This window comes from Podarcis liolepis (assembly GCF_965112155.1).
Source record: "Podarcis liolepis genome assembly, chromosome: 1".
In the NCBI taxonomy this organism is placed as follows: Eukaryota; Metazoa; Chordata; class Lepidosauria; order Squamata; family Lacertidae; genus Podarcis; species Podarcis liolepis.
Genome location: NC_139554.1, coordinates 85,429,701 through 85,453,125, shown reverse-complemented (window position 1 = coordinate 85,453,125; position 23,425 = coordinate 85,429,701). Strand labels below are relative to the sequence as shown.

Below are 23,425 nucleotides of genomic sequence, written 5' to 3'. Positions count from 1 at the left end.
ATGTCTGGCCCTTGGGATCCCCCCAGGCCGCACCCCTTTCTCCAAGCCACACCCATTACCAGCACTGCTTTGCACCCGTCTTGAGTGTTGTTACCTGGCTGGAATGTGGCCTTGAACCCTCATGATGCATCTGGCTTGTCTAGATGGGGGAGAGGGAGGGAGTGTGAGTGTGAGTGTGCATAGAAACTAGTACTCTACTATGTAAAGATAACTTTCACATTTGTTGCTCTGTCCACTAACGTGGCTCCTGGAAGACCACCCAGAAGGGTATGTGGCCCTTGGGCTGAGAGAAGGTCCCTTTTTGCAAGATTACAGAGAAACTAAGCCCAAGCTGGCATGGGGGAAGGAGTTGCTCCCCTTGGTCTCAGTTCCTAACCTGTTTTAAAGGGCAGGGTCATTGGGCATCGATGGGCCACTCTGAACCTGCTTAAAATAGCCACCTGTCCTGTGGGTCCATAGCATTTCCACACTGGAGGCACCCATTCAAACCAGCTCCCTGCTCTGCTTCAAGGGGCAGTCTGAACCAGACTCAGGCGGAGGCACAGTTCTCAAGCCCAGGGTGAAATGGCGCAACCTTTCAGGACTGTCAGGCTCCCCACAATCTCCCTTTTCAGGGGTTGCTGGTCTGCTGACTGCAGCGCTGTGGGCTGCACAGTCTCTGGACACAGCCACCTCCGGGCCTCTGCAGCTGGGAGCTTATCGAAGCAGGAGGCCCTTTCATGTCCTGCCGGCCCAGACAGGCAGATGAGCTGCCAGCAGGGGAGGGGGGCTGGCTGGCTGGCTGCTGAGCCAAAGCCTGTCCACAGATGACTGTAGGCTCCTGGTGGCGTGTACTTGAGGGGCTCTTGCATCAGACAAGAGGCCTGTAGCATAGGCTAAGGTTGCCACATTTCAAAAAGGAAAAGCCAAGGCATTCCGAAAGTTGTTGAGCTTTTCTTAGAGCTCCTTTTTTACCTGATTTTTTGATTGACTTGTCTAAGATCCAGGACAGAGTGCCAGACATATGGCAACCCTAGCATACACACCTTCCTTGCAACAACCCCAGCTCCTCGTGCTTGATAGGAGCCTTGTGGGTTAGAGGAATCTTGCATAAGGTTCTCAACCAACTGAAAATTTAACATGCTTAATCTGGGTTCTAACCAGTTCACTGATAGGATTTAAATTCCTTTACGGATTACAAAATGGTTACTACCCACTGTTGGAGGCAGTATGCCTCTGAATGCCATTTGCTGGGAACCACAGAAGTGCTCAGGGGCTTCATCTGCCCCTCAGCCGAATCGCAAAAGCTGCCTGCATGGATCAAGTCAGACCTGGCAAAAGTGATCTTTTCCTTCTCCACCCAAATGGTGGGTAGGGGGAGGAAAGAAAAAAGAGGTGCCAAAATGAAGGAAAGAAAGTGGCAGGCAGAGAGCGAAGGAGAGGCTGTGTACACACCAGACATTTAAAGCACATGGCCTCCCCCCAAGAATTCTGGGAGCTGTTGCTTACCCCTCACAGAGCTATACTTCCTACCACCTTTCAGAGACTACAGTTCTCAGGATTCTTTGGGAAGACTAATGTGTTTTCAATGTATAGTGTGCATGCAGCCAGAGAAAAGGAGATGGTAGAGAGAGGGGGGTAGAAAAGGTTACTGTACTTATCCTTACAGTAAGGAGAGAGAACCAATCACAGCTTAGGTCCTACCAAAGCATAGGGCACAGACCCAACTAGGATTGTTGAAAGGGTGGCATGAGGTTTCCGATTCCTTAAATCTGGGCAGCCCACTTGCCAGCCTCAGGCAAGATGGAATGTGGCAACTGTTGTGTGTGAGAGTGTGTGTGCAGGAGTTGATTAAGCGAATGAAGCAGGAAAAGAGAGGCAGAGTGTAGGAACCAGCAGAGATGGGGAAAAAATATAAGTTAAGGCAATGGAAGAAGCAACCAAGTATACTCAGTGAAAGCAGGGCACCAGTGGTGGTGGTTACAGAAAATCTAATAAGTTCCAAAGGAAGCATGGTCTCACAATATTTGAAAAAACTCTGGCATAGGGAAGATCTATAGCTGAGTAGTGCATTACTCAGATAACAGGTTAATTTCTTAAATAATCAGAAAGGCCCACACTGCTAGATTAACTGTGGATGAGCATTTCTGTAGGCATATCATGAAAATGATGGTGTGCACAACAGGCATGGGGAATAGTCTCACAAAACTACACACAAATCACACCAGTCTTTGAACTGGACATGTTTTCCCCAAGTTTTGCTTGCATACATTTCCAGACATAGGTTAGGTTCATGAGAATACATTTCTGCATTTCACACGGGAATGTTTTGAGGTTCTGAGGATCTCCAGGTCTTCTCCTATGGTCTTCCTTCCTCAAACAACTTGAAACGTTGGCAAAATCTACAGAGTCAAGTGGCAGCAGTGTGGTCCAGTGGGCAGAGCACAGCAACAGGTCAGGAGATGCAGCTGAGTCCCTGTTGCGCACGCTCTCTCTCTCTCTCTCTCTCTCTCTCTCTCTCTCTCTCTCCACCCTTCAGGATAGGTCAGCAGAGGGTAGCCCCAGCCACCTTCTCCCTCAGCCTCAATGGGATGCTTTGTGGGAGCCCTGCAATTCCTTCAGGCATCAGCAAGGCTTTGCAAACCAACCGCCCCAGCTTCCTTGTCCCTGATTGTGTTTTACAGTTATGAGCCTCGCCTGCGTAGGAGGCATCTAGCAAGGGAAGGCGGCCAACTCCGACTGGAGACAGAGATAAAAATCAGGTTTGCTTAGGGCTGAAGGCAAGCAGCCATATGCAACAGGGGCAGGGACGCTGCTGCCTCCTTGGCTCTGCAAATTCACTCCCCACCCCCACCCAAGAGGGTTTTTAAAAGAATGAGCTAGAAAGTCTGTAGGATGCACAGTGTGTGTGCTTTCTTACAGCTGGGGAGGCCCCCCTTTGCAACTCTCCACCGGATAGGACAGATCTCGACTGGGATTTGGCTGCAGAGCACAGGGTCAAGGGCCAGGCCCACTTGGTCTGTGATTATTAGGCGCACTGTCCCGAGGCTTCTTGGAAAACGCTTCTCTTTGATACTGTCTTGTAGGCACTTCAAGCCCTAATCAGCCCAGCCCACTTGAAAGGGAGACACGCAACTCTTTGGGGACTGGGCCTTGTCACTGCCAGGATCTTCCTGATGAGAAGGACTGGGCTGCACTCTCACGGATATTGACCTCGGCCTGTATGTCTTGTAAACTGGGGGTGTGCGCTGCAAGGTTTTAACCCTTTCCTTCTTTTGAACCTCAGCATCAACGAGGAATGAGACAAAAACAAGCAGCAGCAACCCACACAGCAGCAACCACCAAACCATAGCTGATGATGGAATTCAAAGCACCAGTTTGTCATCATGCCCACCCAAGCAACATGGAGACAGAGGGAAGCTTGAGGACAGTCATCTGACATATTTATGGCAGGAAATCACCAGTATGTGCTGCTGAACAGCCACAAGTGCAATGAATAGCAGCTGCAGGCTCCCATAGTCATGGGGTGTTAGTTCATTTGCTCTCTCTCTGAAAGGCAGCACTCTGTTTCACAAAGAGAACCTGAAAGGAAACCAGGAGTTGACAATTAAGCAGTGAGAGGTGTGTGTGTGTGTGTGTGTGTGTGTGTGTGTGTGTGTGTGTGTGTGTTGTGTGCAACAGTATAAAATGTGTGGTTCTCCACCTCCCTCTGGTGGCTGTTCATAACATAAGAACCCTGCTGGATCACTTCCCACTTGTGGTTCTCAGAGGCAGCTGGTATTCAGAGGCATACTGCTTCCAGTACTACAGATGCTGGCCTCTGATACTTAAGAAAGAGAAATTGTTGCTAGCCCTACTCTGGGGCCCTTCAGCTGGTGGATTAGGGACCACTGCTGGACAGCTTCTTGAATGCAGCAGCACTACCACCCCACATATATGTAAAATTTAAAAAGGAAAAGTCGATCCTGAAATGCATGTTTGGGATGAAGGTGGGTCTCTGGAAACCAGGGTTCTCTTATTTATTTATTTATAAAAAATATTTATATATCACTATAGAGGCAGACCTCGGCTCCCTTGCACCTTTGCCTTTGGCAAGGAGCTGTATTGTTGCCTCTGAAGCAGGAGAGAACATGGGCCAGAAATTCAAAAAGCTTGCTTCTGTTGCCTTTTGCGCTCTGTCTGTGACTTCCTCTGTGGCCATTGGGGTTGGGTCTGTTCTGTTCTGCCTCACCTTCTCCTCTATCAGTCCATCCGTCTGCCTGCCTGCCTCCACTCACCGCTTTCCATTCTGCCTCCCTCCTTCCTTCTTTCTCAACTTGAGTGGCATTGACCGAGAGCATGACAAGCAAACTGTACCTTCTGTTTCTCCCAGCAGCAACCACTAGAGGGATACAGAGAATTACACATTTTGAACAGGTAGGTAGCTGTGTTGGCTACAGATACAAAAAAATTGTATCTGAAGAAGTGTGCATGCACACAAAAGCTCATACCAATAACAAACTTAGTTGGTCTCTAAGGTGTTACTGGAAGGAATTTTTTTATTTTGTTTTGACTACAGCAGACCAACATGACTACCTACCTGTAACCAGAACTATGGAAGGCACCACATTGAGCCGCATAAAATGGAAGTCCATCAACCTCACCAAGAAAAAAACAACAGTGTATCTGAAGAAGTGTGCGTGTACACGAAAGCTCATACCAATAACATTTTGAACATTGAGGCACTTTATAGTGTCTGGTATTGTTTTCAGTTATCAGAGTCTATTTTATGTTTCACTGCAGATGGTGACAGCAGTGACAGCAGTCACAAAATTAAAAGAGGCCTGCTTCTTGGGAGAAAAGCGGTGCCAAACCTAGACAGCATCTTAAAAAGCAGAGACATCACATTGCTGACAAAGGTCCGTATAGTTAAAGCTATGGTTTTCCCAGTAGTGATGGATGGAAGTCAAGTGCTGGACCATAAAGAAGGCTGATCGCTGAAGAATTGATGCTTTTCCATTATGGTGCTGGAGGAGACTCTTGAGAGTCCCATGGACTGCAAGATGATCAAACCTCTCCATTCTTAAGGAAATCAGCCCTGAGTGCTCACTGGAAGGACAGATCCTGAAGCTGAGGCTCCAATACTTTGGCCATCTCATGAAAAGAGAAGACGCTCAGGAAAAGACCCTGATGTTGGGAAAGATGGAGGGCACAAGGAGAAGGGGACGACAGAGGATGAGATGGTTAGACAGTGTTCTTGAAGCTACCAACATGAGTTTGACCAAACTGCGGGAGGCAGTGGAAGACAGAAGTGCCTGGCGTGCTCTGGTCCAGGGGGTCACAAAGAGTTGGACATGACTAAACGACTAAACAACAACATTATTTTATGTTAGTGGCTATAATTGGTTTTGAAAGCATAGGCGCCGACTCCATGGGGCCTGAGGGGGCCCGAGCCCCCTCAAAAATTCGTTTGGGGGGGCTCCGCCCCCCCAATAATCTCGGGCGCCCCTCCAGCAGAGCGCCGCCGCCGAGGAAGCCTGAGAGGGGAGGGGAGGAGTTTCTGGGGGGAGGGAGGGGAGAGATCAGATCGCATGGGGAGGGGCGGGGGGAAGAGGTCACCGAGAGCCACCTGAGCATCAGCCCGAGGGCAAGAGCGCGGCGCTGAAATGGGATCCTCTGCTCACATGCCGAGGCACAATCGGGAAGGCGGAGTGTGGCTGGCTTTGCGCACCGAGAGAGGGGGAAGAGGGAAGAGGATCGTTCCAGCTGCGACTCCCATCGGAGGATACAGGCAACAGGATTGCAGCGCCCTGGGGAGGGACGAGGCTGATGCAAACTTTCTAGGGCTGGAGGAAATAACGTCAAGTCGTCCTTTTTTATTTTATTTTATTTTTTGCACAAAGAAAGCAAAATTTAGAAATACTTGCACAAAGATGCACAAACAAGCCACGATTCAGAGACGCTCGGTCAGATGTAAAATCGAGACAGCAACCTGGAAAAGAACTGCAGTTTGTGATCCGAGGGCTGAAGCGCAGGCAACTCTGGAGCTTTGCATCGCCCTGCTCGCAATAGTCCATATCGCGTGCCTTTCTTGTCCTTGTGACATCATCGCACCCTTGTGGAAATGCACTCCCGAGGGAGCTGTAACCCCCGCCTCCTCCCCACCTGCTCCCTCGCCAGCCAGCCAGCCAGCCAGCCAGCCGCGCGCCCTAGCCGGAGAGCCCCGGCCGTCCCGGTCGCGCAATCGGCTGGATCTCCCTTTAGCAGGCCGTGCTCACAACTCGGCCCAGGGACCCCCCAGCAGCGGATCTCCGGCCCAGCTGAAGAATCCGGCAACAAGCCCCCTCCTCCCCAATCGCTCCGCCGAAATACGCTCCAAAACCCCCCAGATAGGCTGCCGGCCGCCAAGTCTCGTGGCGCCCTGAGTGAGGGTCTCTCCCCAACACCGCCACCTCGAACTGCATTCTCCCGGCTACCCGAGCGAACCAGCGGCAGGACCCCGGTATGGGCCCCCCCAATATTTTTTATAAGTCGGCCCCCCTGTTTGAAAGCCAAGTCAGGTAAAAATAAACAAAGAGAAGAATAGTAGAAAAATAAACACAAACACTTTCCCACCAAAGCCCTTGAAATATAGGTTGCAATGACAGGTCTACCACAAAGCAAGCAATATTAAGCAGATCTTCCTAGGGGATAGATTCGTTTTCCTGCCTCCAACCTCCATTTAGTTTCTAAACTAGATAAATCAGTTCCATTCAAAAGGGAAGGTGTGGGTGTCTTCTTCATTTTTTCATTTCTCATGCAAAAAATTATAGGACTAGTACTAAGAGTTTACATTTTCTGCCATAACTACACTAGTACTGTATTGCATTGTCTGAAGCAGGAGCGCTAACCATCACGATTTTTGTATGGATGATGCATTGTTGCTGCCCTCTTGTGGATGCACCACTTCAGTTGAAACATTAGGCTTTCTGCCCTAAAATTGAAATACAATATGGAGAGAGCTGCCTCTCCCATGGAAATTCCTCCCCAGCTCAAAATGGAAAAATGAGATCTCGGTACCTGCATAATCTGCACTCACAGAATAGTCCCTCAAAGGCATTTACCCTAAAGGTGCATGCTTAAAAGTGGTTGACTCTGAATTGGCACTGAATGTGTTGCTTTCTCTCTGTGCAAGTGACATGAACATTGTAATTTAGAAAATGAGACCTTTCTGGATAAAGAACTAAAGGAATTGATTCAACTGCCATGCCAAGTTTGAAGACAGGCATGTATCTACAGCAATTAATCTGCTGTGATGATACCACTCCTGCCAATAGAGCCATCACCATGTTTGACAACAAGGGGCACCAGCCAATCGCTAAGCAAAGGGCTGTGATGCATAAAATACTGTACATGGAATGTTACATAGAGGACCAGCATAAAAGACAAAAGCACAAAACAGTAGGTATGGCTGACCTCAGCATGGAGATGTACAAACAGGCAATACTGTGCTTTGCCTGTTGTGCAGTTGTTGGAGGTGTAGCACCTTTGAATGAAGGAAAGAAACTTGGCAGACTTTCCCATTGATTGACAGACTTGCACATCTTTAGCAACCTTTATTAACTGTCTCCCACACACAAAGAGGTTTGCAGTGCCTGGACTTGTTTCAGGTTCAACTTCATCAGTAAATTCAGTAAAGTGAAACAAACAAACAAACAAACATGAAATAAACGTAGAGGAAGTAATGCAAGGTGTGGTCCCTGCTTCTCTGCTTGGCTCATTTACATCAAGCCTAGGGGAGCACCAGCTAACCAGCTACAAAGGTTGTTTCTGCTAGAGATCATCAGGGTGGGGCCTTGTTCAGAGGTGGTTGCTGGACTCAAGGTATGTTTTTTGTACTGCTGCTTGAATGATGTTCTTCTGCTTCTTTTGTTGTGTCCTATTATGGATTATTAGGAGATGGTTTAATCTTAGTGTATATGCATATGAGCTATGTTGATCAGTCTGTTATTTGTACATCAGTCTTCTTACAACGTGTAACTTGTAGTGAACTGCCATGAAATAATATGTTTTATTTCGTAAACTTTTCTGATCATGTGAGCAGAATGCTGCTTTCCATGGGGAAATGGTATACAAATAAGCTATGATGAAATCAGAAGAAGGAAGAAATTGCACGTACACCCCAACTCCTTGATTCTATGCTCAGCCTGCATGTTTGCAAATAAAAGAAAGTCTTACAATAGGCCTCCTTCCAAAGAGAACGCAAAACTATCCTGGCTGCACCCCTGCACCTACTTGGAGAAGTGGGATGAGCGTGTTTAGAGTCCTTTTTGGCAGGGGTAGCTAACCTGCAGCTCACCAGATATTTTTGGACTCCCAGTATGGCCAGTGGTCAGGGATGATGATAGCTACAGCCCAGCAACAGCTGGAGGGCCACAGGTCTAGGTACCCAGTAGAGACTGCTCCATTAAGTTGAACAGAGCACTTGCAATAAAAGAAAGTGTTGCTTTAGTTTGGTTTAGATCTATGTTCTCGGGTTACATACACACATCATTCAGGCACATTATTTCTGGGCAAGTACCTGGTACATCTCTAGCAAAAGATTCCCCTCCTCTCTAGGAGTTGTGTTGATAAGTGGGGAACAGGTTCACTTACAAGGGTTCCCAACAGTCACATTTGTTAACATATTTAACAGACGCATGATTGGGAGTGGAGGTGGGAGGATGACAATCTGCAGTGAGAGATGTGATGATGGAGATACTCCACCTGTTGTATTTCTGCCTGTTGTGCGTATGTTTAAATTACAGGCGCCCTCCTGGAACAAAGGTGGAAACTTTTATTATTATAGGCTGGGCAAGTTGCTCAAGTTCAAGGGACACCTCAGAACAAAGGTTGGCCCTCTAAGGATGTCCTTGAGCCAAAATATCTGATAAGGGAACTTAATTCCGGTTGCTTATTATTAAGTCTGCAGAGTAGCAGGAGTGCTGGGAATACTTCAGAACAGGAGCTGGCTCTGGTGGAATGGAGCTAACATATCCGCAGCTGTACCTACTTCAAGGATCCCACAAAATCTGCTTTCATTGTTGGGTCTCAACTCTAAACGAGGAAGAAATTTCTCAAAGAATACTACCCTTGGTTCAACTGCAACTGAGATCCTGGAAATAATGGAACGTAGCCAATAGTAATTTCTGAAACAAGCACAGTAATATTCATTAATTACTGGAACATTATCATTATCACTGCAGCTTACTGGGAGAGGTGAGGCAGTGCTGAAGTTGGCATGGTGCAAACACACCATCAGAGCTAATTCGGTGCTCCCACCAGTGTGTTTGCACCACAAACCCTCCGTTCCTTTCCCTCCCAATAAGCTGCAGCAATGCTGGTGACAGGAGGTCAGGGAAGTGCCACCACCCCATTGCCTGCTAACCAAAAATTTAGGCTTGTGCCTAAAGTGCTCTGGCACAATAAATCCACTTTTTAAAACCCACAACTTTTTGCAATCAGGGCAGTGACAGGCAAGTGCACTAAAAAGTGTGGGATAAACTTGATTAACGTGAAGACATATAAGCACTGCACAAACCAGTCAGGATGAATGCTCTTCCCTGCAAGCGATTCAGAAAGTTTCTGGCAGAAACGCTCAATAAAGGCCGAACACGGCATATTCTATTTATGTTTGTTTTTAAACCATTGCTCCGCCCCAAGTGTTTAGCTGTGAGCCGCCTTGAGTCCCTGTCAGGAAAAAAGACGGGATATAAATAAATTCAATAATAACCTTCACTCCAGTTTTGTGCATGCAAAAGATCATTGGCGGCGTGCAATAAAAAGGACGCCTGGAGGCGGCGGCGGCGCCCACCCCCCTAGCGATAAGCACTGCTCTCAAGCAAGCAACTCGACACCAAATCCAGGGCACCGCTCAGGATGTGAAGTGGTTACTTCGCTTCTGCTTTGTTCCGGAACCATCTGCTGCAAAGCACAATCTCTTATCGTCTCCAGCGCAGAAGGGCTCAATTGGGTACGAAGGTTTTTAAATTTTGAAAAGAGAGTATGCAGTTACCTTTCCCGCAAAAAAAGCTTTTCCTGAAATACGCAAGCAGCTCCCGGCTCCTCCTCCTCCTCTTCTTCTTCGCCTTCTTTAGGTCAGTCCCGCCCAGCTGGCCCCTCCTCCTCTCCCTCCCTCTCCCTCTTCTCTCCCGCCTGACTTTCAGTCCGCAGGAGCCATGGCGAAGTTGGGAGGCTTCTCCGGGAGGCTGTTGTGGCGCTGCCTGGGGTCTCAGCCAGGGTCTCTGTGCCCCGATCTAGCTTGCAGAAGCGCATCCAGCGCCGCGGAGGCAGCTTCGGTCTCCCGGCATGAGGAGCGGCTGAAGCGGCCGGAAGAGTTGCCCGGGCCGGGGATCCTGGGATCCATCTATTGGCTCTTCGTGAGGGGCTATTTGCTCCACACGCACCGCCTGCAGGTGGGAGATGGTCGACGGTGGGGCACCCCGGGCAGTGGGGACGGGCAAGAGGGGGCATACCCCAAGGGATCTCACCTGGTGATCTCACCTGGCGTCGCCAAGGCTCCCAGGTACTGTATATTCATGCCAGCTGAGCCAATCCGGAGCCAGGGACGTTGCCAGGTAGAATTTATATGAATCTATTCCTCTGGGAAGTTGAGACTTAAGGCTGACGTCCTGCCAGCACTGTTGCCCAGTTGCCCTATAAGGGAAGCTATCTATGTGTTGTTTTCAAGGAGGAGATTGGCAGGTGATCCTGTGCTCGTCATAAAACACCTGGTGCTTAGGGGGTCCAGAGATGCGCCCTAACAGTGTCCCTGCCCTGGGCATTTAGGATGGTTAGGGGACTCACAGCCACTTTGGGACAGAAGCCTGGGCCCTCCAAGAACAAGAAAGCTGATATACCACATCTGGAAGTTAGTGAAGTAGTGTACAGCTGAGGAGGAGACTCTGGAAGAGCATTCACTACAGAGTTTTTAATTGCTTTTTAAAGCATTGCTGGCAGCACAACATGTAGCCTGAATGCGCACTCTGATATGTCTACTCAGAAGTGAACTGGTTTTTGACCGTAATAATAAATAATAATAATAATAATAATAATAATAATAATAATAATTATTATTATTATTATTATTATTATTATTATTACACAGAAGCCCCAGTGAGCGAAATGGTCCTTACTCCCAAGTGAGAGGAGCTAGGGCTTCAGCCTAAGTGTCTTTCCCCATCTGCCAATAATCTGATGGGCTTCTCTGAGATAAAAAGTTGTGCCTGCGTTATGGTCCTGCCTCCCAGCCTTTTTGAACCTGTATGTCTGATCCTTCACTTCTAACACAAGTAATGCGTCATAACCCCCATTGATGCTTCAGATAACAACAGCTGACTGGAAGACAAGGAAGACTTTTAAGGCTCAGAGGACTGAATGGACTATGATCCCATACTAGCAAGTAAAACCAAAGTGATCTTTGGAGGCATGTGCAAAATAGCTGTGGATGGGGTCATGGTCTGCATGTTGCTTCATAAGGTCACAGGCACTGTGATCTATAACTGAGCTGTTGTCTCATTCTGGTGCCTATGCTTTAAAATGAATGGAGAACCTATGGCCCCAGATGTTGTTGAACTACAACTTCCACCATCCCTGGCCATTGGCCACGCTGGCTAGGGCTGATGGGAGCAGGAGTCCCAACAACTTCTGAATCCCTGTTCTGAAAGGATGTTAGAGGAATTAACACCAATAACCCAAGAACTGGAAAGGTGATCAGATAGCTAGGCATGGAAGGAGTTTGATCTACTATATGGCTTCAAATAATAAAGGAGGACCTAAAGGCAGGGCTTCCACTGCAGGGGGGAAAGTGTTGGCTACTCAAGGGCTGTGATTGAACCCATTCTTGGGAATTAATATTGGCCACATTCCAGTGACATTTGGGGTTCAAGGGTTCAGCAAAACAGTAGCTCAGTCCAAAGTATACCAAGACAGAAAGTTTAGAGAAGGGGAAATAGTCTCCCGCACTTTCAGATACCTAGCCTGTGGTCCTCCAGATGTTGATCCCAGCCACAGCCAGGATGACTACTTTAGCTCAGCAGTTTAACAGGCTTTATTCCATACAAACTATAGTAGTAGGGAGGGTGGAGTAAGAGTTTCATAACCCAGCAGCAGCAGCAGCAGATTTATTAGATTTCCTCACCACAAAGTCCTAGGGCAGGTAACAGCCCTGTACAAATACAATAACGAAAGGTGCCAAGAGATCACAAGGGGATAGGGAGCAAACCAGCTGGCAGATATGACAAAACTAGATAGCAAGAGTCAGTTCTCAGTGGCTGTTTTCAAGGTTTATAAAATAATCAAGAAAACTCTAACTTGTGGCCATTAGTAAGAGGCCTATAGGCATGTTTACAAGTTTTGCAAACGTTTGGTTTTCCTGAAGGCTCTGTGAACTCAGCTAACCCTAGAACTGCTGTGATGCAAGGAACAAAGGCTTTTTTTCTTTTTCTTTTTTACAAACTGTTTCTTCTTGGGAAAGTTGCCAGTTCCCTAACATGAGAAATTGGTACAGCGAGAACATAGCTTCTTATGTGTCACTGCTTGTGAATTGTTCTGAGGTGAAAACTAGGGCCAGAGAACTCAAATGGTGGTTATTTCTAACCATTGATGTGTGTTTGGTGTGAGGTCCTGTAACCAAGAGTTGACTACCGAAGCAATTCTGTGCATGGACTTTGCTTTGGAAGGAAGTTCCCCTGGGTTCAGTGGGCCTTATTCCTGTATGCATAGGACTGCAGCCACAATTAAGGGGAGAGAGAGGGAGGGAGGGAGGGAGGGAGGGAGGGAGGGACAAAGAGAGAGGAAAAACTATTACGTTCTCCTTAGAGTTTATCTATCTATGTAAAAGCCAGTCTCCAGGACTCATCACCCCCTCACATCCCCAAGAAACAGAACATAAGACTGTGGAAAAAGTAGCAGACTCTATCCTTAGAGGTTCCTATTAGGGTCTCTGCTTTGAGGTAAACATCTTGCAATGGGAAAGCCTGTAATTAGTATATCATGCCTGTCCTCCAAGTAGCTCAGAGCAGCAAACATAATTGCTGTTATATCCTGAAAACAATGCTGTAAAGTAAAAATATTTATTAAATTTTCACAAATTATATAAACAAACACAACACAACAATTCAAACAAACACACATACAAGAAAAAACAAGCATAATTTCAAATCCTTATTTTCTTAAAACTTACTTCCCCGACCTCCTCATACCTTCCCTTTCTGCATTCCAATTTCAAATATTCAGTTCAGCAAATCCTCACCCTTACTTCTATATAATTATTAACCTTTCTTTTCTTTAACTTAATCTTTACAGCTGTAATCCATTTAATTTCTAAAGCCACATCATTCTAACACTCATTAATTTAACAATGCTGTAAAGTAGGTTAGACTGAGATTTAAGATTCAGTACAAACTCCATTTATGCCAGCCTTTTGGGAGATGGGACTGAGTGGAGGCAGCCAGGTAGGGAAATGCTTGTGTCTTTCTGCCAGCACAAACCTCCAAATGGGTGAGATGCTAAAGGAGCTTGGGGGTGGGGGCACTGAGTCAGCTTGGTGTCCGCTGAACATAAAGCTGTGCTCACAGCCAGTGCTGGCTAGTGGAGGAACTGATCTGGACCCTATTTGCCTGGTCCCCCTTCTTTTCTGCTGCTGTTACTGCTGCTGCAGTGAGTGTCTAGCCCATCATTCTTCAGAGCCTGGTTAGGATTGCTCCATTAGTTCACCCAGCCACATTTATGGACGAGTGGAGATTTGAACCTAGGTCTTGCCAGCCGTTTGTCACTCTAGCCACTACTGCATGCTGTCCCTACATCGCATTGATTGTTAGAGAAGGGGCCACCCCAAAAAAATAGTGTAATCAGGAGCAGGTATAGTGGTACCTCGGTTTATGAACTTAATCAGTTCCAGAAATCCGTTCTTAAACCGAAACCATTCTTAAACCGAGGCGCGTTTTCCCTAATGAGGCCTCCCACCGCTGGTGCCCTTCCACTGGTCAGATTCCATTCTTAGACCGAGGTAAAGTTTTCAAACTGGGACACTACTTCCTGTTTTGTGAACCGAATAGTTCGTAAACAGGGCTGTCCTTAAACCGAGGTACCACTGTATTAGTTTTAGCCCACTCTAAAAGGGGCCATCTCTTATCTAGGAAGAATGCCCTATAATAGCCTGAGGAGAACAAGATGAAAGAGTCAATAAAGATTTATTGATTACACTGGTTGAAAGCAACTATTGTGTAAGGAGTTCAACACCATCACCTGGTATTTACTGTAGTTCTGAAATGGCAGAAGCAAAGCATCAAAGCCAGAGTGGTGGTGCTGTATTTCCTAACCAACCTTTGCCCGGGGCCCAGTTTACAGCTACTTCCAAAAATAAATAGAACTCCATGCTCTCACAGTGAGCCAGTGTGGTACTGTGGTTAGATTGTCAGACTAGGACCTGGGAGGCAAGAGTTCAAATCCCCACTCAACCATGAAGCTCACCTTAAGCCAGTCATTGCCTCTCAGCCTAACCTACCTCACACATAGGCGCCGACTCCATGGGGCTTGAGGGGGCCTGAGCCACCTCAAAAATTCGTTTGGGGGGGCTCCGCCCCCCCAATAATCTCCGGCGCCCCTCCAGCAGAGCGCCATCGCCGCCCCTCCCCCAGCCCAAAATGCACAGGGTCGGGCTGCATGCCTCCTGCCCTCCCTCCCGAGCAAAAGCTCCACCCAATTTCCTTCGGAGCTGATTAATAGGCACAGCACACTCTCCCCTATTCGCTCACGAGGAGGCGGCGCCACTTTATTTGCATATTCATGAGCTTATTTATTATTCATGAGCTTTCCCGCCCCCCCCCCAATATTTTTTATAAGTCCGCGTCCCTGACCTCACAAGGTTGTTATGGGGATTACCGGTAAATGTGGAGAACCATGTAGACTCCCCTGAGCTCCTTGGAGAAAGAGGTGGGATGTAAATGCTGGATATTTAGTTGAATCCAGCCCCAAATATCTCCTCTTGTCCTGACTAAAAGGTTGAGAGCTGGAGTGAAAATATTGGATATAAAGCAAGCTAGAAAATAGGGTAGTTAGAAGGCTGCAGAGCTGGCAACTTGCAGAAATGCCAAATAAAGAAGGGATTGAAACACTTATTTTTTTTACATAAACATAAACAAACAAATAAATAAATAACCATAAACATAACATTTTCACACATTTAGAAAAAGGTTATTTCAAACCTTGAGACCTCCTTCCTTCCATGGGGTTCCAATTCTAAATTTTATTCCTGCATCTTTTAATGTAATCTATCTGTTATATAATCATAGTACAGTGGTGCCTCGCAAGACGAAATTAATCCGTTCCGCGAGTCTCTTCATTTTGCAGTTTTTTGTCTTGCGAAGCACGGCTATTAGCGGCTTAGCAGCTATTAGCTGCTTTAAGAAAAAGGAAACAAACTCGCAAGAACTCGCAAGACGTTTCGTCTTGCGAAGCAAGCCCATAGGGAAATTCGTCTTGTGGAACGACTCAAAAAACAGAAAACTCTTTCGTCTTGCGCGTTTTTCGTCTTGCGAGGCATTCGTCTTGCGAGGTACCACTGTATCCAAAATCCAGGGGCGAGATGGAACTATGGGAAGTGTTATCACAGCTGGGCACTGCAGGAGGAAGGAACTTGGGGAAGACCCCAAAGGGACCCCAGAGCTGAACTGAGGAATGCAAGCTCTAAACTAAGCAAAACAAATAAAAATGGCAGCATGTCCTTGCTGAGAATGAAGTGGTGTGATGCTTCTAGGTGTATATGGCATTTTACTAACCAGCATGTGGACTTAATTATTGCCCTCAGCAATAAGGGCAGTCATGCAAACATTTATGATTATTCGGAATGGGCTGGTGTCAGGGCTAATCCCACTGACTGTGTGTGTCTCTTCCAGGTCATTTCCAGGAAGAAATATGGCCCCATTTGGCAATCTCGGTTTGGCCCTTATGTTAACATTAATATTGGCAGTCCTGAAGTCCTCGAGCAGCTGTTGCGTCAGGAGGGGAAGTATCCCATCCGAAGTGACATGGCCCTCTGGAAGGAGCACCGGGACGTACGGCACTTGGCCTATGGCCCCTTCACTGAGTGAGTGTGTGAAGCGTTCCATCCCATATCCTGTAGCTACTGTGTGGGCATATCAAGGGCAGTATTTACAAAAGCAAGGGGAGGCATAGTCTTTGCATAGCATGCATTTTATTTTTCTATGATGGTTTGATATTTCCAAGGCTGTGTATAATGTAGACTTTTAATTTTTTTTAAGAGTGGAAAAAAGCAGCTAAATTCTGCAATTTGATTCAATGAATTTGCATGCTTGGATACTTTGTATAATTTGTTCCGGCAATTATGGGAAAGGCACAGTGCTTTCAGGGCACACTTACATCTGGAATGGAACAGAAAAGCACATTCCAGATACCTTATCTCGAACTCCTCGCACTGGTGTGGATGGCAAGGTGTGGCATAGCAATGAATATCATGAATGAGAAGCAGGGAATGTGTGAAGACTCATGCGTCAGTTGTGCACAAAGGAAAATCAGATATGATGTTGCAAGAAAATGCCTTCCTTTGGAAGCATCCGTATTAATAGCAAAGTCAATTCTCCAAATGCCAACCCCGTTGCAGCCAAGATGGTACCACACAAATAGGAGGAGGAGGTGCCAGCAGACTTAGGGGAAATCACAAGGTTTGCCAAAGTATAATGAAGATTCTTTAGGGGAGCACCCCAAAAGAGCTCAGTGAGAATGAGGACGCAGAGTGGACATGGAATGCCAACTGACTGTTGGGGAAAGAAAACTGGAGTAGGAGGGGGAATGGAAAGGATTATCCTAGAAAAAGGCATGGCTGGCTTGCTGCAACCCTGAACAGGAACTCTCCACACCGCAGCATCTTGTAGGTTGCACTTGCATGGGGTTCTTTGCTTCTACCACTTTCGTATTTTAATAAATAAAGCCAAACAAACATTTGTCTTATGTTGCAAAACTACTTCTGAGATTGGAAAAGGAAAGTATTAGTGGCTTAATGGGTACCAACCAATCAAGACCTTCCACAGTTGACTTTCATTGCAAACTTACAGAACCCATACGGTATATAAAATTGTTTGAAGTTGGGTTTTTAAAAAGACTTTGCAGCTGTCTGCTGTTCTCTGCCTCTCTCTGTCAGCCAAACAAACAGGCTACCCATTGTAGGCTAAAGGATTTCTTAAGTGATGAAAGGGTTTCCAAAACCCTCCTATTCCCTGCAGTCAGGGCTGCCTAAACATGCCCTGTGGCAGGATGGGGAACCTGTAGCCCTTCAGAGAGGGTTGGACTGCAACTCCCATTATCCCTAGCCATTGACTATACTGACTGGAGCTGATGGGAGCCCCACAACATTTGGAGGGTCACAAGTTTCCTGTCAATGAGGAGTGATTCCAGAGCAAAACCATGAGCCAATACTGGCAAACTGAGAAATATTCCAAGGGATATTTGTTGTGGGTTGTGGGAGATTGTTAGCCGCTTTGAGACTCCTTAGGGTAGTGATAAAGCGGGATATCAAATCCAAACTCTTCTTCTTCTTCTTCTTTCTTACATGGATCCAACTGTCTCTCTCCTCAGGGATGGAGAGCGGTGGCACCGCCTGCGGCAGGTGCTGAACAAGAGGATGCTCAAACCTACAGAGGCTGTTTTGTATGCGGGTGCTATCAATGAGGTGGTGTCAGACCTGATGGTGTTTCTGGAGAATGAGAGAAAAAGGAGTCCCTCAGGGATGGTGGTGCAAGATATGGCCAGTGTATTGTACCGCTTTGCCTTGGAAGGTGTGTGGACAGTTATGATGCTGTAAACTATTTCCTTTCAGTGATTATTCTGTTATTCTCATCGTACAGCTGATGGGTAGGTGGAAGAGGAGCTGTTCAGGTGTCAGGTAGGTCTAGGTGTGACCCCATGCATGTGAAGGAAATCTTTTGATTATGGGCCCCACTGAACCTGACATTACATGCATTGTTTCATTTCATTGCGGCAGCTAGACTGGTGACTGGGAGCTAGACTGGTGACTGGGAGTGGCCGCCAAGACCATATAACACCGGTCCTGAAAGACCTACATTGGCTCCCAGTACGTTTCCGGGCACAATTCAAAGTGTTGGTGCTGACCTTTAAAGCCCTCAAAGGCCTCCATTCAGTATACCCGAAGGAGCATCTTCACCCCATCGTTCAGCCTGGACACTGAGGTCCAGCTTCGAGGGCCTTCCAGCAGTTCCCTCACTGCAAGAAGTGAGGTTACAGGGAACCAGGTAGAGCACCTTCTAGGTAGTGGCGCCTGCCCTGTGGAATGCCCTCCCATCAGATGTCAAAGAAATAAACAATGATCTGACTTTTAGAAGACATTGGAAGGCAACCCTATAGTGAGAAATTTTTAATGTCTAATGTTTTACAATTGTTTATGTGCTGTAAGCCGCCCAGAGTGGCTGGGGAAACCAGCCAGATAGGGTATAAATAATAAAATTGTTGTTGTTGTTGTTGTTATTCATTGACTAGTTGACTTGAGTGGGGCTAAGCACCAGCAACTGATTACAGGATTCAGCTTAAGGTTTTCCATTTTCTGTTTAATAACCCCAGATGTTATTTTTTCATAGAAACATTCCCTCTCTCTCTTTTAAAGCAATACTTTCCCCCTCTGCATTTAAGAGTAAGAGGGGGTAATCAGGAGAGAACAACTTTTTCCTAAAATACTGAACAATTCAAAATGTTTTTCTTTAAAAAATAATAATCAGGAAGTGTATACCTTGTTTGATCTAGCACTGGGGAAATCTATGGCCCTTCAGAAGGTGTTGGACTCCAACTCCTATCAGCCCCAGCCAGCATGGCCAACGATCAGGAATGATGGGAGTTGTAGTTCAGCAACATCTGGAGAGCCACAAGTTCCCCACTCCAGAAAGCAGACCAACTCTGTGGGGAGTATAGTCAGATGAAAAATGGCAAAGGAAGGGATAGTTAGAAGTTTTTGTGTCTGCCACAATGGGGATCCATGTTTTTGGTGTTAATATGTAACAGCTTATCCTGAAAAGTCCAGTCTTTTAAAAGTACACAACTTGTAGCTGGATAGACACTGCCATCCCTGGAGAGATAGGCAAAAAAAACAATTGCCCAGCTAAACGTGGCAGCCATCATATACCCTCCTCTCCCAGCAGCCAAGCTCATTCCAATACTTTCGGTCTGACAGTCCACAATTAATATATTGTTCCAAGTACAAGCAAACCCTTTGGAGATATTCTTTCTAATGTGATTATAGTTCTGTGATGGGATATCAGGGCCGTTTCCTCAAGTCTTCCCACCTGTGCTTTCTGCTTCCAGGCATCTCCTACATCCTATTTGAGACCCGCATTGGCTGTTTGGAAAAGCAGATCCCTGCTGAAACACAGAACTTTATCCATGCAATTGGGTACATGCTGAAGAACTCCATCTTTGTTACTATCCTGCCCAAGTGGACCCGGGATGTGCTGCCTTTCTGGAACCGCTATCTGCAGGGCTGGGACACAATCTTTGCCTTTGGTATGTCAAGAGTGGGGACAACTCTGGAATTACCGGTCAATCATCCCTCACTTTCTCTCTTGAGAGTGGGAAGATTCGTAATCTAAGCTTCCTCAAGTGCCTGTGCCAGTAGGCCAAGAAGTCAAAGGTGAGTGGTAGATATCCGGCCCACGTGGTAAATGCTGTCAGGAACAGTCCCAGGATTGTGTCCCCATGGTAACAGTAGGCCAAAGGTGAGTGGTAGATACCCAGCCTGTGTGGAGGATGCAGGAATGATCAGGCCAGACATGTGTTCCCATGGTAACAGATGCTATTTAATTACTCCAGGGAAAAAGCTGATCGATCAGAAGATGCTGGAGGTTGAGAAGTCTCTGGAGAAGGGTGAGGTTGTCTCAGGCTACCTAACTTACCTACTGTCCAGTGGGCGGATTAGCCATGAAGAGATATATGGCAGCATAGCTGAGCTACTCCTGGCTGGCGTAGACACGGTAGGACATTGACTTCTTAGCCTTCCTTACTTGAGTGCCCACCCCAAAATGTAATGACCAAAAATGCAGCTTACAAGCAATATCACACTACATAAATAAAACAAACCATCAGGAGCCAACCCACAGAGCAGTTGGTGTTAGGTGGCTCTTGGGTGGGGGGTGGAGGACCATGATGTCTCCTTGCCCTGCATCCCTCAATACACATTTTTTTAAAAAAATATGGGAAATGTAAAAATATAGCAAACTGCTGTGTTCCTTCATGATAAGCTTTTGGAAGAGATTTGACTGCCACAGGCTAGTCACTGTCTGATTCTTTGGGATGGTCACATATATCATTCCAAGATTTTCTCCTGCCTTTGCTGCCTGGATGTAGCATCTTCACCGCTTTGCTTTGCCCTTTCAGACATCAAATACCCTTTCATGGGCCATGTATCACCTGGCCAGAGACATGGAGGTCCAGGAAGCCTTATACCAGGAGTTGATCAGTGTGGTACCCGAAGATCAGATCCCTGAGGCCAAGGACCTCACCAGGATGCCACTGCTTAAGGCAGTGATCAAGGAGACTCTTAGGTAAGGGGCCTTTCTCATTGTTCCAAGGAGCAAGATCACAGGCCTGGACTTTGTGGCTCCCAGGGCTTCATCTTGCCCAGAGCGGTTCCACCCATTTCCCATTTATGCTTCTGTAGCATCTGAAGAGCCTTCCTTTGTTCTGATGCACAGTGACAGCCCTCCCTCCACTAATGTCCTTATAGGCTTTACCCTGTGGTCCCCGCCAATGCCCGAATCATCGCAGAAGACGATGTTGTTGTTGGAGGATACAAATTTCCAAGGGATGTGAGTAGTAATGTATTCCTGATGTTGCAACTCGAGGCATTTGTTAGTGGCCAGAAGTGGATATGGAATAAAAGGGATGGGGCTGTCACTGAATCTTGACATATAGGCAGTTCATGATGGGGAAAAACAACAGTGGGGGAATGCAAGGCTTGAACTAGGTGAAGGCTGTATGTACATATGTCAGAATGGGTTAGCATTGGTTAAGCTGCCCTGATGGGAAATGGTAAACTGCATGGCAAGAATATTACTTTGCCACCAGCCCTTATGTTGCTAAGGGGAATCGGCTGTCGGAGAGCAAAGTCTTTGTCATTTGCTAACTCTCTGTGCTTCCCACTGGCCCCTCCAGACCCTCTTTGTTTTGGCCCATTACGCTCTCTCGCATGATGAGTCCAGCTTCCCGGAACCAGAGCGCTTCCTGCCACGTCGCTGGCTGCGAGATCAGAGGGACTTGCCTCCCCACCCCTTCAGCTCCATCCCCTTTGGCTATGGGGTGCGTGCCTGTCTGGGGCGCCGCATTGCTGAGCTCGAGATGCATTTGGCTCTTGCCAGGGTGAGTTACTTCTGTGGGGCCAGAGGGGGTGTCCTTTGGGAAGAAGGGCAGAAAATGAATACAGTATAATAAACAAACCAGAAACAGGGCAATTCTGTGGCCCAAGAGGTCATCACAGCTGTAGGCATATTTGATTACTTGTGTATGGTGGGTGGGAATGAAGCTTTGCCCCCAAATAAGTCAAGCTTTTCTCTTTCCAGCTTATCCGGATATTCTTAATCAGACCAGGTCCACGGTGTACAGAGGTGAAGCCCCTCTCTCGGATTGTGCTTGTTCCTGACAGACCCATTGACCTGGAGCTTCTTGACAGACGGACAAAGCTTTAAGGCAGTGGGGGGGGGGTCACAAGCCCACAGACTGGATCAAGCCCTCCAAGACTATTTGCAGTGGTCCATCTGCCCCACCTTCCTCCCCGTTGCAATGCTGGGCTGAAGAGGAGAGGTTCAAAGCTCTCCACCAAGCCCCGGAGGTCTCGTTTCTCTTCTGTGTGTATGCAAGTGAGAGTGTGTGCTGTGTACTGAGTTTGTATACATGTGGAGTGAGTCTGTGTTTGGTGGCCATTTTGGCTCTGATGGCTGCTAGAACGTGGCCCACGAAGGGTTGGCCAACTCTGAATGTAGCCCACAAACCAAAACACTGGGTTGCCCATGCTTTAAGCAAACCTTGATCACCACTCCTGAAACTTCGTCTGGATAGACTGTGAAGACTAAGCACTTAACATCAACCTTGTTTGTGCCTTGGCTGATCATCTGGTGGATCTCCCTGTACCCAAATCACCTCTGATACCATTTACTGGTATCAGATTGCTCTGCAATCTTCTCCTGTGAATCCTTGCAAAGCTTTGCACCGCATTCTGTGCCTGATTGATTCTTGCAGTGGATCTGAGGAGTGGAGGGTGGGGTAGGAGTAGTTACTGTTAGCCAGTGTCCCTCAGAACTGGCTGACTGATTGCATCGACTTTACTCTTCCCTGGGTTCCCAATACTCAGGTGTTTAAGAATGAAATTGTCACAGCTTGGTGGTGGCTATTAAAATCCTTGCTTCTACCCTACAACATGCAATCTTCTTTTTTTGATGGAGTTATTGTTCCTGGTGTGTTTGTGCACGCACTCAACAGTCTTTGGTCTGAAAAAGGTTTTCCACCCATGTGCCACAATACATTTCTTATTTGTTTTTTAAACTTAATCCCACTTAATGTTCAAATGAATTCCTACCATATCAAAATGTAATAGTTAAGTATTTCACATAATCCTGGAATGGCCCCTATTATTGTAAGTGGGATCTGGGTTTAAACCCTGTACACAATGTTCATGGGCATAGCCAGGATTCATGTTGGGGGCGGGCAGGCTTCATGTTAGGGGGGCAGAACCTCAGTTAAGTATTTCTATTGATTTAGGGGGGCAGGCAGCTGCACCCATGACAATGTTCTCAGACCCAGATGGCTGCCAGGCCTCTCACTTTCTGCTTTCGAGAGTGTGGCATTGCTAGCTGAGCACTGCTAGTCTGGATGAAGCACCCTGCTCCCCCAACCCAGTGTTTGCCACTCTCAGCACTTTCCTCCTTTGGACTTGGCCTACCCTTATTAGGATAGCTCTTCAGCTGAAAAGGTGGCTGGAGGAAAGCTGGCAGGTGCTGAGCGGCATCCGGTCCAGAATAAATCATCCTTAAAGGATGGGAGTGAAACTGTTTGGTATTGCCCAAATAGGGGTGGAATAGAACTAGGTAATGAAAGTGCAGGTGGCTGAGACCTTTGGGAGAGAGAAACCATGTTTATATCGTCGTCGTCATCACCACCATCATCATTATCTCCTACCTTTTTCTCCAAGGAGCTCAATATATGATGTACCTACTTCTCCCCATCCTTATTTAATCCTCACAACCATGTGAGGTTAGGTTAAGAGGCAGCGACTTACCTTGCTAGAATACTCAAGAGCCAAGATGGGCAAACTGGAGTGCTGGGGTTTCAAGGCAAGCATAGCTATAGTGGGCATGATGGAAGCCTAGTGGAATGGAGAGAGTACCAGAGGGACCCAGTTATCGCTGGATAGGAATGCTAAAGGAAGGACAGGGAAGGA

The 23,425-nt window shown here is 47.0% G+C and overlaps 1 protein-coding gene and 1 long non-coding RNA gene across 3 annotated transcripts; one reads left to right on the top strand and one right to left on the bottom strand.

Annotated features, from left to right (window-relative positions):
- Nucleotides 1-8,768: 8,768 nt before the first annotated feature.
- Nucleotides 8,769-11,042, bottom strand: LOC310706684. Of its 2 annotated transcripts, none has more exons than XR_014526063.1 (3): nt 10,467-11,042; nt 9,518-9,666; nt 8,769-9,125 (listed from the first exon to the last, which is right to left on the bottom strand). It is a non-coding gene; the product is annotated as an uncharacterized lncRNA (long non-coding RNA). The 2 variants fall into 2 exon arrangements; XR_014526064.1 differs by lacking the exon at nt 10,467-11,042 and adding an exon at nt 9,992-10,051.
- On the top strand, nt 10,077-22,404 carry CYP27A1 (cytochrome P450 family 27 subfamily A member 1). Its single transcript, XM_083502921.1, has 9 exons — nt 10,077-10,391; nt 15,873-16,063; nt 17,569-17,768; nt 19,303-19,500; nt 19,807-19,967; nt 20,371-20,537; nt 20,720-20,801; nt 21,148-21,351; nt 21,552-22,404. The coding sequence occupies exons 1-9, from the start codon at nt 10,155-10,157 to the stop codon at nt 21,675-21,677; spliced, it is 1,566 nt and encodes a 521-aa protein (XP_083359047.1). The 5' UTR covers nt 10,077-10,154; the 3' UTR covers nt 21,678-22,404.
- Nucleotides 22,405-23,425: the final 1,021 nt, after the last annotated feature.

Coding starts and splice junctions, on each gene's coding strand:
- CYP27A1 (XM_083502921.1), top strand. CDS start 10,155: ATGGCGAAGTTGGGAGGCTTCTCCGGGAGGCTGTTGTGGCGCTGCCTG. Junction 10,392..15,872: donor TCCACACGCACCGCCTGCAG/GTGGGAGATGGT, acceptor TGTCTCTTCCAG/GTCATTTCCAGGAAGAAATA. Junction 17,769..19,302: donor GTACCGCTTTGCCTTGGAAG/GTGTGTGGACAG, acceptor TTCTGCTTCCAG/GCATCTCCTACATCCTATTT.